Raw genomic sequence first — 17,608 nt, 5'->3', positions numbered from 1 at the left:
TTTTTTGGTTTTTCTTAGACAGGGTTTCTCTGTGTAGTCCTGGCTGTCCTGGAACTCACTCTGTAGACCAGGCTGCCTCGAACTCAGAAATCCACCTGCCACTGCCTCCCAAGTGCTGGGATTAAAGGCATGTGCCACCACCACTCAGAGGCTTCAAACTTAATGCCTACCAATCCATGAAGATGTAGAAGAGTTTAGAAAGTAATTGAAACACCTAGTTTGATAATAACTCATTATGTGACCTGAGGCTACCTAGTTAAATATTTTTAAATGCTAATGTCTTCATCTGTGACACTGGGATAATTAATTTGCTCTTTGAAATACATAGGTTATATCTTTACAGATTTTATATTTCTGTACAACTATTTAAATGATGCTCAAGGGCCCATAGTAAATTACAATAATGCCACTATCTGTGAGCAAAATTTCCCTCCTTGATTTTTATAAAAAGTAATTAATAGCAGTGTGGTATTTATGTGTATGTATTTGAATACATATGTATGTACAAATGCTGTGATATTGTTTCTTATTTATTAGAATTGGCTTATTTGTTTCTATTTTCTGTCATTTGGTTTTGTTTAACTTATAATTTATGTTTTATATCTTATTTCACGACAAGAAGAGAAACCTCTCACTATTCTATGCCGACACAGTTTTGTGAGTCATGTTTGTATCATTTATTTAGTAGTTTTGGCTTAGTGGCTATTAAATTTACATTAAGAGCAATTATAATTAATGAACAGTTCAAAACATGCAACTGTCTACAGATGTACCTCACTCTGCAAGTCATATTTCTCTACAAAGAACTGCATAGTCATATACCTTTAAAGACATAGGTTTGATGGACAGAGACAAATGGCTGTTAGTGATTCATGTATCAATTTATGAACTCAGACTTTTCAGTGTTGAGGGTTTTATCCCTATCTAAACTGAAACTTCCTTGTACATTAGCGAAAGATACTGGCTCCTCCAGAGATGTCTATTTTCACTGCATTTCCTATAAGCGTTTGCATTTTATTTAATTAATTTTCTTCATCAGTAAGTGATAAAGTTTGCATGGTTTCTTGTGCCCACATATGAGCTTATATGTTTGTTTTTATTGAGGTGATACTGATCAAATACATCTGCTAACAACTACAGTAATTGCTGGGAGTGTTTTTTTTTTTCCCTCAATAGTTTCCCTATTAATCAAATTTGCACATCTGGTTCCATTACATGTGTTCTTGAATGACTCCCCATTCTAAGGTTCTAGTTACTATGATTAATATGAAAAGTAATTTAACTTCCAATATTTTACCATTTAATTTAATTACATTTAATGCCATTCCAACACTGCAAGAGCTAGTTACATCTCCTCCAAAGTATTTTAGTAGACTCAGTGAAGCAATTCAGAGAACCTACTAACTATAGGAGGCAACTCTAATGAAATATATGAATAAAGATGGAAATGAACAAAGTTAAAGCAATACTAGGTTGCTTGTGAAGTTGAGATATTGATTTCAGACACTGATTATTTTGTGTCTACATCATTACAATTATTAATAAGTTTTGACAAGTTGTCAATATTAAGTAAGTAATACTGAATAATCAACAAGTATCATTAAATAAATATATTAAATGCTGGTCTTCATCCCATCCTGCATTACCTTTGACACATCAAAGGGAATGAATGTTTTCTTTCTAAAAACAAGCACCAGGAATCAATAGGAAGAATAGTCTCTGGAAGTTGTCTGTAAAGAAAGTTTACTAGTTACATTCGTTCTTTGTGGTTTTTTGATTTATCTAACAAACACAGAAGCTAGAAAAGTAGAATATGGCATGTGCTCACTAAATTTTCATTGGATGTTAAGAAACATGAAACACTTGATAACAAAAAGTGTTATTTTTCATGTTGAAGGTAACTTACATAAATATCTGTTGTAGAATAGATTTTTATTCTTTTAAAAAATTCATTCCAATGTGTAAATGAACCACATTTTCTGTATTCATTCTTCTGTCATGGAATATCTGGTTGCTTTTGGTTTCTTTTATTATTATTATTATTATTATTATTATTATTATTATTATTATTATTATTATTATATTTTCTTTATTTACATGTCATACGATATCTCCTTTCCCAGTTTCCCCTCTTAAAAAAAAACAAAAAAACAAACAAAAAAAACCAACAAGAACAAACCCCTGTTCCCTCCTCCCTCCTTCTGCTCACCACCCCACCCTCAGTCCGAATGGCTAGGATAAAAAACTCAGGTGACAGCAGATGCTGGAGAGGTTGTGGAGAAAGAGGAATACTCCTTCATTGCTGGTGGGATTGCAAGCTGGTACAACCACTCTGGAATCAGTTTGGTGGTTCCTCTGGAAGTTGGACATAATACTACCCAGAGGACCCAGTTATACCACTCCTAGGCATATACCCAGAAGATGCTCCAACATGTAATAAGGACACATGCTCCACCATGTTCATAGCAGCTTTTGATTTCTAACAGATAATTTTATTATCATTTAAAAGTCCAGTTACAAACTGCTTCACATTATCCTTAATTTTCATCATGCTACTGGATAATCTGGTGAAAACTGTTATAGCTTGGAAATGTCCCCTTACAGAGTCAGTCTACAAGAACTGAAACATTTCCTTCTTCAAGCCATTTGTTTGCAATTCAGCTACTTATTCCCTTTCACACTAATGGCTCCTTCTACTGTCTCTATGCCCTAGATACCCAGATTGAACTCTTGATTTATATTGTAGTGTGTTAATAGGGTAACCCTTTATTGATGTGCACAAATCATGCCACTGTGGAGAGGTTGAGCAGTTTCGATATGTGAGAACTTTAAACTGTCTCCAGTAAATAAATGAGGCTGTTCTTCAGACCCATCATGCACTTGGATAGCTTGGTTCCTAGTTATGTGCCAACACTAAGGATATGCTCAGTCTCCATTTGTCTCCTGGAGAGCAACTAGTGAAACAACATAGCAATGCTGTTGAGATGTCTCCTACAGTGAGGACATTAAGGGCATCCTTGAAAAATAAACATAATGTCAATGATGCCACTGCACACCTTTGCAGACTTTTGTTTTCTCATGTGATGTAGGAGTGACACATGTTTCAAATTCTATAACCTGTTCAGCTCTGATTTGATTAAGAACAGAGGATAGTGCTTTTTGTTTTCAGCCCATTACTTCTAAGTATTCATGGTTTGTTTCTATTTGGGAAGAGTCATTTGCTTCATCTTGAAGTCTTTTGCTCTTTTGATGTAATCCCTCATTGAGTAGGGCTGATCCTGATGTTGGTACTCAATGCTCTTCTGTTGCTCCTCTTTTGTCTGAGCCTGTTCCTTCTCCATCTTCTCCGTCATCTGTTTCATTTTCTTCTGATAACTCTTGCCTTTCTCTTTCATCAACTGCTCATTTTATGTTGCATTTCCTCCACCAGTTTTGCTGTAGCCTATGCAGCTTCAGCTTCCAAACATTTCATGTCAATGTCCTTTTCCTTTCCTGGTCTGTCTGTACAGTTGCATGAGTTATATCTTCCTTGGACTGCAATGTTTCCTTCCACTCCTCCATTGTCTAGATAAAGAGAGTATATCCTCATGTTTAGAATAAATTCCCTGTTTTGCATCTTCTTCTTGTGGATTGAAAATACCCTGAAGCAGAGATAAGCAAGGATCTAAGGATGCCTGTACATTTTTGAATTTCTCTTGCTTTGGTTCTAAGTTGGTCCCTAATTCCATTTCTTGACACTTGATCAGTATCTTTGAATGAATTCCCAATGTAATGCGAAATAGCTTGTTCCAAAGGGTCCTGTGCAGATCTAGTAGCTCCAGGAGGATTTCCCTATGCAGAAGCAGATTTTGTTAAAGGAATTGTGTTTGGATAAAAATTTAGAACGATGCTTTTTTTTTAATTCCACTAAGATGAAATGGACTATTAGATATCCTAAATGCCCAAGAAATATGAGATACTTAGCCATTATATGGCAGATATTGTGACTTCAAAAAAATTTTAAATTTATTTATTATATATAAGGAAATAGTTTAAAACATATGCTTAAGAGTTTCATAGAATAATAACTTATAAAGTTTATAAATTTTTGAATGTTATTTTCATGTATAAATACTGTTCTCAGTGAGTGTAAAGATTTAATGTAAATATTTAATAAATAATATTTAAATACATTATGAGTTAGTAATCTTATAGGTTTAATGTGTTCTACATTTATTCCCAATTGGCAGAGAAGGCAAAAGTAAATATAAGGAAACTGAAACATTTTGTATAATATCATGAATCAAGACAGTCATAAATAAAAATTAACCTATGGATATATATATCTAGAATTAATTATTGTGTTGCTTATAGCATAAATTAAATATAGTGTTGCATAGAAGACATATTTGCGCTGAGCTCTGTGGTACTTATTTTAAGCTGAGCAATGCTTGTTACCTAGGAACAAAGTAATGGGATGCCCCTTCACTACACTTATTTGAATGCAGTAATTTGTTTACTTAGCATATGTAACATATGTCTGCTATTTTAATTAGTTATTTTCAGTCCACTGGGAGAGCTTTATTCTATCTGTGAGTAGAAATATATATTTGGATACACTTTTTATAAATCTATGTATAAAAATATTTTGCATTATGTACTATGAAATACAAAGTTGTACATATAAGTAAATGTGGAATTTAGTCAATTTTTCCAAAGAATATTATAAGCATAGTATATGATAATGCATATTTAGAAGCTATAACTAATTATACAACATATATTTATAGTATGCATTATATGTATATAATACACACATATATATATATATATACATATATATATTTAAAAGTATATAATTGCCAGTTACAATTCTAAAATTTGGACTTGACCACAAACTAAGAAATTTAAGAGATCAATGGGAAGCTTGTTAAATAGTGTTACTCGACACAACTGTATTATGGAAGGAAAATGCTAGTCAAATTAAGAAAGCAAGCAAGAGCAATGAGGATAGGGATAAGGAATGGGAAAAAATAGGTCAGTTTTTTAGGAATCAGGTATTTGGGAAAGATTAAATACAGGTATTAACTAGATGTAAACATCACTGAGAAATGAGCTTCAATAAAACATTTCAAGGTACACAGGCGTTAGGATGCATGCCAGAATGCTAATATAAGAGCTTAATAATTTTGAAATCTATTATAACTCAAATTGAAAATTCAAACTATTATTTTACATTTTATAATATTTTAAAGCCTTTAGATTAGGAATGGTGTAGAGTGTAGAACACTTGTTGAGCACCTAAATTGTTGAACCTCTGTCAATCCTTACCACTGCAAAGAAATCAAAATCTATACACTTATGATAAAAAATATTATGTGGTTATATTTTCTAAAATAAAATTACTAAAGATCATGAATCCTACCTACTTTAAATTCTATTTGAAACTTGTGTTTATTTTACTGTACACAGAGTAATGTGATAGGCTTTATATTTCAACATTATAAATAATCTAAGGATGATTGTCATATCACACAGAAACAGATCCAAGTAAACCTACAGCATCAGTAAATAACCAGCAATGGAATTTACAAATTTTAACAATTAAATATAAGGACAAATAGTAAATTGTGGTTATTTGATAATTAGCTGCTTACTCGTCTAAAAGAGATGTGCTGTTAGACACTTACACCACTTTATCTTTTCAAAAAGTGTGTTTGAAAAAAAAAACATGCCGGGCAGTGGTGGCGCATGTCTTTAATCCCAGCACCTGGGAATCAGAGGCAGGTGGATTTCTGAGTTCAAGGCCAGCCTGGTCTATCTACAGAATGAGTTCCAAGACAGCCAGAGCTATACAGAGAAACCCTGTGTAGAAAAACCAAAAAAAAAAAAAAAAAAAAAAAAAAAAAAAAAAAAAAGTGTGTAAGTGTGTAGATGCATTCTTTACATTGGCAAATTCTGACACCTCACTCAGCAAGGGTGTAGCTGTGTACTGTTCTGTGCCAAGTTCTAAATACAGTGTACTATTGACCAAAGATAAGTACTTCAGAGCTTTAGGAGAAGTCAACACACTCACCATTTGCTTGGGAGAAATAAGTTACCATGGACAACACAAATGTGTTGGTCACAGTAACATTAGGGAGAGTATTTGAACTGCATCACTAACACTCACTGTTACTCACCTTATCCGATGTCTTCAGTTTCTCCCAATTCCTGTTAGGCAGGTAGTCATTCTAGTCCTATCTTTGAAATGGTAACATGAAATATAGCATAGTGGAGTTTAGAAATGAGACTAGGTATCTGATACTCAGAGTACTGTATGGACTGCATCTTCTTCTTAAGAGACAAGAGAAATGGAGCAGTTCAGCTTGGAGACAGGCCTGGTAAGAAAAGAAGGATTTTCTCATCAGAGAAGACAGGAGGAAAACTTTTACAGTATCTAAATGCCTTATGGAATTGTGATGAGAACCAGTGCACAGGGAGCAGAGTGGGAGTGTCTGTACTGCCACCTAGGGAAAACACGGAGGTGGGGATGACTCCAGAGGAGGTAGAAAGTTTCATAGATTCATGAAGGATTCTTAGTTTTTGTTATGGATTCAGTCCATAGGCACAAGGGCGGCAAATATCTTATAATGTGAATCACTGCTGAAACGACCAATGGCTTCTGTTTTTTTAAACTGTCTCCTTCAGCACAACATTGGAATTCATTGGGAGGAAACACAGGAAGACTTTTAGAACCCTATGCAAAACTTTATAGGTATACACAAACTAGTGTAGAATTAGGGAAGTAATAAAAAATGAAACAATCGATATTGGTGATTTTCTCTAGTGTCAGAAGTGATGGATAAAGAGAAAAATGAAGATCCATGTGTAGTTAGTTTCTAGAGGAGCAACTGGTTAAATAACATTTCATTAATTGTGCTGAGTGAATATCGTCTGTGACAGAAGTGATGTTAAACCCACTTGCAAGAAATGATAACAAAGCATAAAAGAAATGAGGCAGAAGTGTAAATAAAGAACTCAGAGTAATTATATATATAGTAATATACATATATTACATGCATATATATACACATATGTGTATATATATAAAACATTACATATGTATATATATAATGTCATATATATAACATTAATGTGTATATATATATATATATATAATGTGTATATATATATACACATTAATGTTTACACTAACAAAGCATTTTTATCCCCATGGTGTAACTTTAATACTCAATCTGAGTAATCCTGTTATTAAATTATACAGTAATTTGATGCTGTGAATTGGATTCATGAGTAAGAACAGACCAGTTGAAAATATAGATATATTTTCATCCTTCCTTCCTTGCTTGTTTCCTTTCTTCCCTCCTTCCTCTTTCCCTCCATTCTTTTCTGTCTTCCTCCATTCTTTCCCTTCCTTTTCTTTCTGTTTTTGTCCCTTCCCTGCTTTTTCTGCAAAATATAATATGAATCAAATAAAAATATGTTTCTCTATTTCTTTGGGAGGGCACTTTCTCCCAAAGAAAGCACTTTGCTTTAGCCACTTTACTGCTCATTAAATTATTGCTGAACCCCAAAGAATTGTACTTCTTACTCCTAATTAGAGACTAAATTCATTAAATGACTTTTTTCTGAATTAGTCAATACTAGGTGAAATAAAATATTATCCTAGAGCATATGTTGTTATTACAAATTTAGTTCTGTCAGTGGATAGCTTTGATTAAGGTCTCATCTCTGTCTTCTACAGTGACCAGGACTGTGTGTGCTGAACAATGTGATGGCAGGTGCTATGGACCCTACGTTAGTGACTGCTGTCATCGAGAATGTGCTGGAGGCTGCTCAGGACCAAAGGACACTGACTGCTTTGTAAGTCTAGGATTAACCTCTCTCTCTCTCTCTCTCTCTCTCTCTCTCTCTCTCTCTCTCTCTCTCTGTCTGTCTGTCTGAATCAGACTCATTCACATTGAATATTTAACACTAGATTATATTAAGATTAAATCTTGTTCTGTAAAAGGTGCTATGCCATTCTACCACTGAAGTTTTCTATTGATTAAACAGAATTAGCTTGTGCCAGCTTAATCAGTCCTGCATTTCTGATATAATTTATGTGTGAAGTGACTGTACAGGAAAGCATGAATGAGAAGAGGCTTTAAGAAATTGAGAATATCATTTCCCTACCTTCTCTGCTTACTGCTTTATGTTGTAGAGGTATTGAGTTCCATGAGTGAGGAAAGCTTACTCTTTAATATCAATTTCAAGGTTTTGTCAAAAGAATCTATGCATTTAAATGTTTTTCAGTTTACAGTGTTAACAAACTAATATTATTCTATATTTAAAATTAAGAAATGCACATTTAAATCTATTTATGTGATAGTATAAATGTCTTAGGTTTTTGAAGAGGTTATTTTTATTTCAAAAAAACAACATTCATAGCTCCATTGGCATTTTTAAATTATATTTTATATCATATCCTTATATAAATTTTGTTCTTTTAATTTATATGTAATTTTATGAGTGATAATACACTCAATAAATCAAGATTCTATTTAATTTCATCTAAAATGATAAACAATGCACTTTTATCATTGAGAATGAGTACAACTTAATCTATTTCTAAAAACTTCTAAAATTACATATCAAAAATTTATTTTGTTCCACCAAACACATATTAAAATTAAAATTTTTAAGAACTGAGACTTTATCTAATAAGCAAAATAAAAATTAGAACACCGATGCTATAGCTAGTTTTTGCTTGAGTCATAAAGATTCTAAGAGGCTTAAGTTGTTTGATATGATTCTATAGTGAAATAAAACTACATCTGGTTAAAGTGGATTCAAACAAAGAATAGAGAGGGGACGCGCACATGTTAAGTATCCAAGGAAGAGCTTTGGCAGCCAAACTGAGGGTCCTTTCTTGTCTGTCATCAGCATAGAGGGGAGAACCAAGCTTGATTTTGAAGACACTGCACACTGCAGGTGTTGCATTAATGGTTCCAAAGCCAGAGTGGTGGTAAACAGTAGAAAAGCCTCTCCCTGTAGGATGTGGCACTGTGCCCTTTCACTTGTATTATTGTGATAAGCAGTACCAGGTGCTCTTGAGAGCTCTCGTTTCATTACTATATTGGAATGGTCCAGTGATTCGACTTTGGCATTTAATACAGAATGTTCATGAATGCCAGACTGAGGCTTTGGTGTAAGTTATATCGTGCTTGTGTGTTATCTGGAAGGTAAATTTCTCTGGCTTGTATCCCCTTGTTCCAAAGCAGTCTATGTACAGTGCATATCAATACAGAAAGTATGCTAGTAATTCAGATATAAGAACACATGATGTTTGGCAGTTATAAATTAAAACTTACTAAGTTTTGTAGATTGTTTTTTAACAGAGTCTTCCTATAAAAATGTCATCTTAGTAAATAATGTATCATCAGCGGATCTTGTTTTGATTATGTACCTTGTAGACCATCAACAGAGAATTGTCATCTTGTGATCAAGTATTTGATGAAACAACAAACGATGAAGCAAATGTTGTGAGGAGACAGAATAAATTAATTCTTATTAATGACCATATCACAAATTATAACGAAGTGTAAAACACAGCTTTGGATCATGGCATCTCTTTTTTAAGTTCTCAATTATTCATAAGAAAGTCTTATTTCTTAATTAAAAGAGTTAGGTTGCCCCTATGTTTGTTAGTCAAATACTTCCATGTGCTTTCTTTTGACATCTCAGGTAGGAAAATAGTTTTCAAATTTTCTCACGTGAATTTGAAAATATCAATGATGAAAAGACATTTGAAGACAAATGTACATTAGCAAAACAGAGATGCCTTTTGAACATGGTGGGTACAGGAAATGATGTACCATCATAAAATGTGGCATCACTTGATTTAAGCACATGATGGTTATAGCTTACCACCACTTCACATTTTACCTTTATAACCACTACACTTGCCCTGTTTTTTCCTGATGTATAGGCAAATAAATGACTATTACTATGTTTCCTACTGTAGAATGATGATACTTGTATTTTACATGTCACACAATGCACAAACTCAACAACCACACTCTCCAAAATAAAATCCTTAGGTACAGAATTGGAAACACAAGCTGACTGTAAAGATTGAACTTACATGTCTTAAATCAGTGCAAATTCAAATAATCTATCGCATCTGTCTATGTTCAATATTATAAACCAATTCTCAGTGTAAAACTATTTATTTTATAATATATGTGTGTTTGTGAGTATATATATATACACATCATATACACATATGCATGCATATATGTATACATATATACACATTAATGCTACTCTATGTGAAGACCAGTAATATAGCTGGCAATATATATAGACACAAGAGGGTAAGAGGCTGATGAAAAGTTAAAGACACAATGACTTCAATTTATTACTTTGGGCAGGATTTTTAATATTGAAATATAATAAATAAAACAGTACCTACCACAAAACCATACTAGCAGTGTTTTATTTACAAGTATGTAGGAAGTTTGTTTACAAATGTATCTGCTGTGTTGCAGGCCTGCATGAACTTCAATGACAGTGGAGCCTGTGTTACTCAGTGTCCCCAAACATTTGTCTACAATCCAACCACCTTTCAACTGGAACACAACTTCAATGCAAAATACACATATGGAGCATTCTGTGTTAAGAAATGTCCACGTAAGTGACACATTAAAACAGGTCAAATAATTAGAGCTTTACCTGAAAAATGAGAGGGTTCGTATACAATCATTTTAATTTGAAACTTGAAATTAAATGTGGTAAATTATTTTACATTGGCTATGGGTCCTACCATTCATGTTTCTCAAAAAAGAGAAAACTAATGATCAACATGTTTAAGTTACTACTCTGAAGTCATAATAAGGCCGTGCCAGGATTGATGTTACAGTGGAGAGAAGCAGGTTCCTAAACCCTTATTATTTTCTTTATACCTTATGTTTACAACACATGATGTTGTTTCTCAGAAAAGATTATTTTGACAGCAGGATATATTATAAATAAGGCCAGATTTTGATAATATTGGGTTTATTCATACATTTGTTGCTTATTATTTACTCATACTAGAATATATGCAATAACAATTTAATAAGAGATATCTATGAAACTGATAGCATATTTTAGAGATTCAAGAAGGCCATCATTACTTTGATCACATGTTAAATAGTATATGTGATCATATAAATATACATAATACATACATATTGCTGCTCTTTGCTTTTAATGATTAATGGAACTTTTTACCTATTGGGAAGTCTAATTAAGTAATTTATTTATTTTTAATTAAATAACATCTGCTTAAACACTCCTATAAGTGGAACTTTAGAAGCTATAGACTTTAAATAAGACAACTGGAATATTCTTCTTTCTGGACAGTTTAACACACTTCACTTTTTTTCTAATGTAACACTAAGACCATCTATAGTCTGCTCACTGGGCCTGGATTGCCAAACTACAACTATCTTTGGATTGTTCAGTCATTTACCTTTTAAACATGGGTCTACACTGCCCACTTCAGCATTCTGAAATCTAAAAACTCTAGTTGAAAAAAAGAAAGAAAGGTCAGGGTTAAGTGGATCTTACATTTTCTGAGTAGGGGGTTTGATGGCAGAGAACTTGAAATCCAAAATATTTTATACCAACAGAATTGTATATGTTCCTTGTATTAGTTATCTTGTGTTGCCATGATTGAAATATCTGACATAAACAACCTAAGAGAGAAAGGGGTAAAATTTCTCTCCTGGTGCCAGAGATTTCAGTCCTCAGAAAGCAAAGAAAGGATCGGATTCATGGTGGAGGAGCTTCTGACAAAGACTTTTGTGTAGATACTGGGAAAAACCAAGGTGGTTGTGATCTTCTAAAGCCTTCTGTAAGAATCCACTTCCAACCCACAGCACATTCCTTTGAAAGCATCCACAAGCACAGACAGAAGCTTGGAGTCTAGTGTTAGAGTATGATATTGTAAGATCCATTGTTGATTATTGACCATACCATCCTTCTAACTTGCATCCCCTGTATCTCCTGCATCTTCTCATAGTGCAAGCTAGTACTCTTGAGCCACCTTTTTCTCCATATAGTCACTGGTCAACTAGTAGCTACCTAGAAAATGTGTGCCTTGTATCTCACTTAACTTCTTCCACTATCTTGTCTAAGTGTTCTCCTTTCAGCTCCATGCTGTGTTGACTCTTCATAAGAGTATAAATTCATCACTCCAAATAAATACGCTATGCTGATGATGACCACGCTGACAAAAAGAAAATCAGCCCAGACCCACATGATTAGATTCTCTATCAAGTCCTAATTCATTTCAGAAGCTGTTTGTTAATTGGTATACAATCCCATACCATAGATAATGTGTCTTGACTCTGAAAACCTAGAGGTCTTATTTAGGATTTATTAGATAGGGCTTCATAAATCTCTAGGGCATTTCTCCTAACAATAGACAAAATTTAAAGAGGAAAGTAGATCATAAGGCCCATCAATCAGAATTACTAAGACTGAATGTCTTTTCTGCTTAGGGCTTGCAGCATGTTTGGAATCTTTCATATTATTGTGTATAGGTCAAGGGCAGTAATTAGGAAAGGTTGCTACATTTCAAACCAAACTACTCTTGCAAGCATCATTTTGTCCCTCTATTTCTGTAGATGCAGTAATTGATTTTTTATTTCAAAGAGAAAATCTTGGCATCTCAAAGATTCCTGGTTTCCTAAGCATGTCACCAACTCTAAGTAATAATATGCTCCTTGTCTAATTGTACACCTTTGCTAGCATGGTATCTTTCAAATTTTCACTGTATATTAGAAAGTCTTGGTGGTACTCTTATAAAACACTGGTCCCATTTTAAATAGTAGCTCTTGGATATGAAGTACACTCTCTTGATCCAAGGTAGTTTAAGCTAGGTTTCATTTGTCCCTCATGAACTTGAAGTATTTTAGAATTCCAACTTGCATAATATCATGAGAAGAAGTATAACCATTGAGAAACACAAACTAAATGTCATGTGGTTTCCTAAGCCTGTAAAATAATTCATTCTATCTTGAGGGGAATTCAGAGTGAGGAGCAGTAGGCTGTCAGATACTCATGCTTCTCAGATGCCATGCTTGAACTGGAGCATGTTCATTGAAGATGTTGTATCAAGTTACGGTGTTTAGGGATGGATTTGGTTCAGGGGAAGAGTCATATACATTATCGGTGAAGGTAAGAATTTTTAAGTCACAACCTATCTCCTTTTTAACTTGATGGTTAGCCATTATTGCTTATGTGATCTCTTTTTAAATATCAGATAACTTCGTGGTAGATTCCAGTTCTTGCGTACGAGCCTGCCCTAGTTCCAAGATGGAAGTAGAAGAAAACGGGATTAAAATGTGTAAGCCTTGCACGGATATTTGCCCCAAAGGTGAGTGATACTTCATGGCATTGGGTTCAAGAGGTCTTTACCAAAAGCTTTTCTGAACCTTTTTGCTGTTGTTGTTGTTGTTGGCTTAGGTTTTGGTGCTTGGAAACAGTGTTTCCTTGCCTAGCTGTTCTGGAGCTCTGGCCGTCCTGGAACGCGATCTATAGATCAGGCTTGCCTAGAACTCATAGAGATCTGCCTGTATTTGCTTCCAGAGTGTTGATGTTAAAATTAGGTCTCCTGACTTCATGTACCAATTTGTAGACCAGTGGGATTAACTTCTCAGAAAAGTTATATAGTATTTGTTTATGTGTGTTTGTGTGTGCGCGTGCAAGCATGTGTGTGTGTGTGTGTGTGTGTTTGTGTGCATTTCTCCACAGAAGGCTATTTTTAAGCTGGATAAGGACAGAATTCAAATCTCTGAAATATTAAGCTTTGAAATACTAAGGCTATAAGAGGTAAATTCATATACATATATGTATGCATGTATATGAATATATATATATGTATGCATATACATATATATAAATGTATATGTCCCTAGTACTAGAGTGCTAATATCACAATATTCTCTATTTAACATATATTTCAATGCACTACTCTTATTCAAATTGTAGGTTGTAAATGATTAGTAAACCAAGAAATCATTTTACTAAAGTATCATCATTTAAAATATTAAATTCAGGTTTTGAAATAAACTTTATATAAGAAATTTTACCTCATAATATATGTATTAATTGATAAAATGTATTAATTGATAAAAAGCTTTACTTCAGTTATGCCTAGATGGTAACCATATGCTGGCTCTTAAAGTTAAGTGAAACTCTTAAAATGATTCTTGATCATTAGGTTGTGATATAGAGGTAATATTTCTATTCAGTCTTAACGGTAAATGCTGAATAAGGAATTAAAGAAGAATAATGAGCTAGTGAACTGAGTACATGGCTTTCAAATAAAGGAATACATAGAGCCAACAAATAGTTGACAAAATGGTCTGCATCGTAAGCCTTGTAAATGTAACTTTTATTCTTCTGTAGTAATTGTCACCCTCAAGGCTTGCTACTTCAGTCTGCTAACCTAGGCCTATTCCTGGAAGCTTCTGGCCTCTGTAAATCTAATCTATGCCTAGAATGTTTCAGACTCTGACACTTACTACAGAATAAGTTTATCCTCTCTAGCTCTATGTGAATTCTAGCTCAAACTCCTCTCCAAACTGAGTGATCTAAACTGGCTCCTCTAGGCTTCTGATTGAATTGATCTGCTTGGCCTCAAACTCTAGAAATCTGTTCCCATCTTCTGGCTCCTTCTCATTCTGTTTTCACCTATGTCTAGCTTGTTCTTTCTGTAACTGGACTGTAAAATTGTCCCAATAAAAAGTTCCTCTGGATTCCAGAAACTGAACTGCCACAAACTGAATTGGGATGAACTCAACTCCACTGTACTGTGTCTCAACACACTGACTCAGGAAACTCGTTGCCTAGCACCCAGAGATCTGAATGTCTCTGTCTCCTGAGTGCTGAGACTAAAGGCCTGTACCACAATGACTTGACCTAAGCTTTTCTTCATCTGAAACCTGCTCTATACTAGGCTGGCCTTGGAATCAAAGATCTGATTGCCTCTGTCTCCTGGGATTAAAGGCATGTCATGTTTCAGGGCTAAAATTCCTCTAAAACGCAGTCATGAAAATACATATTAAAACGGCTTAAATGTCCTGTCTCACACAGAATCTAAATGCTGTTATCAAACCTAATGATAAATGCTAGCAAAAAAAAAAAAAAAAAAAAGGCAGAAAAGACAGGAAGAAACCCATGACCTGCTGGTGCTGCTGAGAATGTGAACTGGTGCAAGCACTGTGGAAACCAGTTTTAAGGTTGATCCCTCCCCCCACAAAATATACCCTGAAAAATAGAGCTACCATATGACTCAACTTTTATATATAACCAAAGGGATCAAAATCAACACATTACAGATACTCACACTGCCAAGTGTATAGAAATACTATTTAAAATAATCACAAAATAGAAAACAGCCTAGTTGTCCCTCAGGAAATTAATAAATAATAAAAGTATTATACAATGAAATTTTAGAAAAAGATTGTGACATATTTTGGAAAGCGGATGAAACAAAAAATCATTATGTTAAGCAAAATAAGTCAGTCTCTGAATCCATATTTAATCATGTGTGTGTGTGTGTGTGTGTGTGTGTGTGTGTGTGTGTACTAAAACAGAAGAGGGCTTAACATTGGGAAATGAAATATATATAATAATGAGCCAATAAGAGAAAATATCTTGAAGATCAAATGGAATCTACCTCTCAAGTGCTGGGATTAAAGGTGCATTCCACCATGCATGGCCATACAATATATTTTGATTTTATTCTTTTCCCTTCCCCACATCTTCTCAGATCCTCTCTTCCTCCTTACACTACTTCCTGGATTGAGAAACATAGGAGTGCATCAGAGTTCTAAGGCCATTTACAAGACTTGCACAAAATCAAGTCAGACAAAATATCAGTTCAGAAAAGGTGAAATGGGAGAGATCCCAGCACTCATTTTAATCTTAGCAGAGTTCTGAGTTCAAGGCCGTCTTGGTCTACAAAGGAAGTTCTGGGACAGCCAGGGTTATACAGAGCAAACCTGTCTTGAAAACCAAAAGAAAGCAATAAATACCTTTGTGTGTAGAAAAACAATAAGTAATTTTAAATTCTGAAATAAATATTTTTATTGTATAAAGAAAAATGCGGTGATTTATTAGCCGAGAATACATTTTGCAGCTGTTTACTCTGAATCTTACCTCTACAGCATGTGATGGAATCGGTACTGGATCGTTGATGTCTGCTCAGACTGTGGATTCCAGTAATATTGACAAATTCATAAACTGCACAAAGATCAATGGGAATCTCATCTTTCTTGTCACTGGGATTCATGGGTCAGTATTCAATCTTGTACAATATTGTTTTGTGAAATGAAGATGCACTTTAACTCTGCAGGCTTGCATTGTTGATTCATCTGGACATAGAACAGTGTTACTGTTTTCTTCAACTCTTTCCAGCCAAAGCAGTGGACAGCCCTCCAGTAGTTCTGGGGACACAGCTGCATTTGGAGTTTGGTTATTATTTAGGAATGGGAATGCCAATCTCTAATTTGGCTTGAATGTACTTTCAGGGAAATCTAAAATCCATAGTTGTAGGAAGCCTAGGCCTTAGCATCTTAAAACGAAACATAAAGTGAGGAAGTACCCTGGAGTTTTCAAGAAATTTGTTCAAAACAACATATATTGAAAAACAAACAAATAAACAAACGAACACACAAAACCTTAACATGGAGCAACTTAAAGAACCGAACTTAAAATTAAGTTGAAATTCTCCGGATCTGCTTTTAAAAATTCCCTTTTCTGTTGTATTCTTCTATTTTTCTCTTATATGGGGAAATTAGCTCTACTATAAAGTGGATTTTATTTTGGTAATAAAAATTGTTACATTATCTGGGGTCCTTCATTACAGAACCACCTGCTGGCTTTAACTTGGGAAATAACTGAGTTTGTATTATTGTGTAATAAAAATGTCAATAACTATACTTTGTATTTTATCTATTTGTCTATATTACTACTTAATCTCTAAATATTAGTGCTACAGGCTACAAATAAAGACTATCTCTTGCATCTTTTAATTCAATTCTTACACTGAACATATATCAAATCATTTCCGGAAGCAAAATAACTGAACACATTATGAATAAATATCTCCAAATAAGAACAGCATGAACAATGGGACAGAGTATTTATCTTCATTCAAACAAATTGTTATTTATGTTCTTGCATAAAATGTCTCTATTAAAAAGGCAGTTTTTAATATGGCCCCATGTCATAACCTAAAAAATTATATATGTATCTTCTGTCTATTGTGTTATGTTTAGACAAACCAATATTTTTAATTAAGATTACTAACTTACAATTTTTTTATTTTTTATTAGATATTTTCTTTATTTGCATGTCATATTATTTCCCCTTTCCCAGTTTCCCCTCCAAAAAACAAACAAACAAACAAAAACAATAAGAACAAACCCCTGTTGCCTCCCCCCTCCCCATGCTTGCCACCCCACCCTCTCCCACTTATTGGCCCTAACTAGCGCCCTCAGAGCTCCCAGGGACTCAACCACCAACCAAGGACTATACATAATGGGACTGATTGTTTTGGCAGCATGTGTATAGTAGAGGATTGCAA

The 17,608-nt window shown here is 34.1% G+C and overlaps 1 protein-coding gene across 4 annotated transcripts in view; it reads left to right on the top strand.

Moving 5' to 3' along the window:
* The window catches only part of Erbb4 (erb-b2 receptor tyrosine kinase 4), a 1,021,671-nt gene that overhangs the window by 720,520 nt on the left and 283,543 nt on the right, over positions 1-17,608 (top strand). For all 4 annotated transcript variants that reach the window (XM_031367819.1, XM_031367817.1, XM_031367820.1 and 1 more), the window contains exons 6-9: positions 7,727-7,845; positions 10,515-10,656; positions 13,277-13,390; positions 16,188-16,314. In XM_031367819.1, the coding sequence (XP_031223679.1) occupies positions 7,727-7,845; positions 10,515-10,656; positions 13,277-13,390; positions 16,188-16,314 (502 nt within the window). The remainder of the gene's footprint in view (positions 1-7,726; positions 7,846-10,514; positions 10,657-13,276; positions 13,391-16,187; positions 16,315-17,608) is intronic.

Source organism: Mastomys coucha, unplaced genomic scaffold, assembly GCF_008632895.1.
Source record: "Mastomys coucha isolate ucsf_1 unplaced genomic scaffold, UCSF_Mcou_1 pScaffold14, whole genome shotgun sequence".
In the NCBI taxonomy this organism is placed as follows: Eukaryota; Metazoa; Chordata; class Mammalia; order Rodentia; family Muridae; genus Mastomys; species Mastomys coucha.
This window is presented reverse-complemented; position numbering and strand designations above follow the sequence as displayed.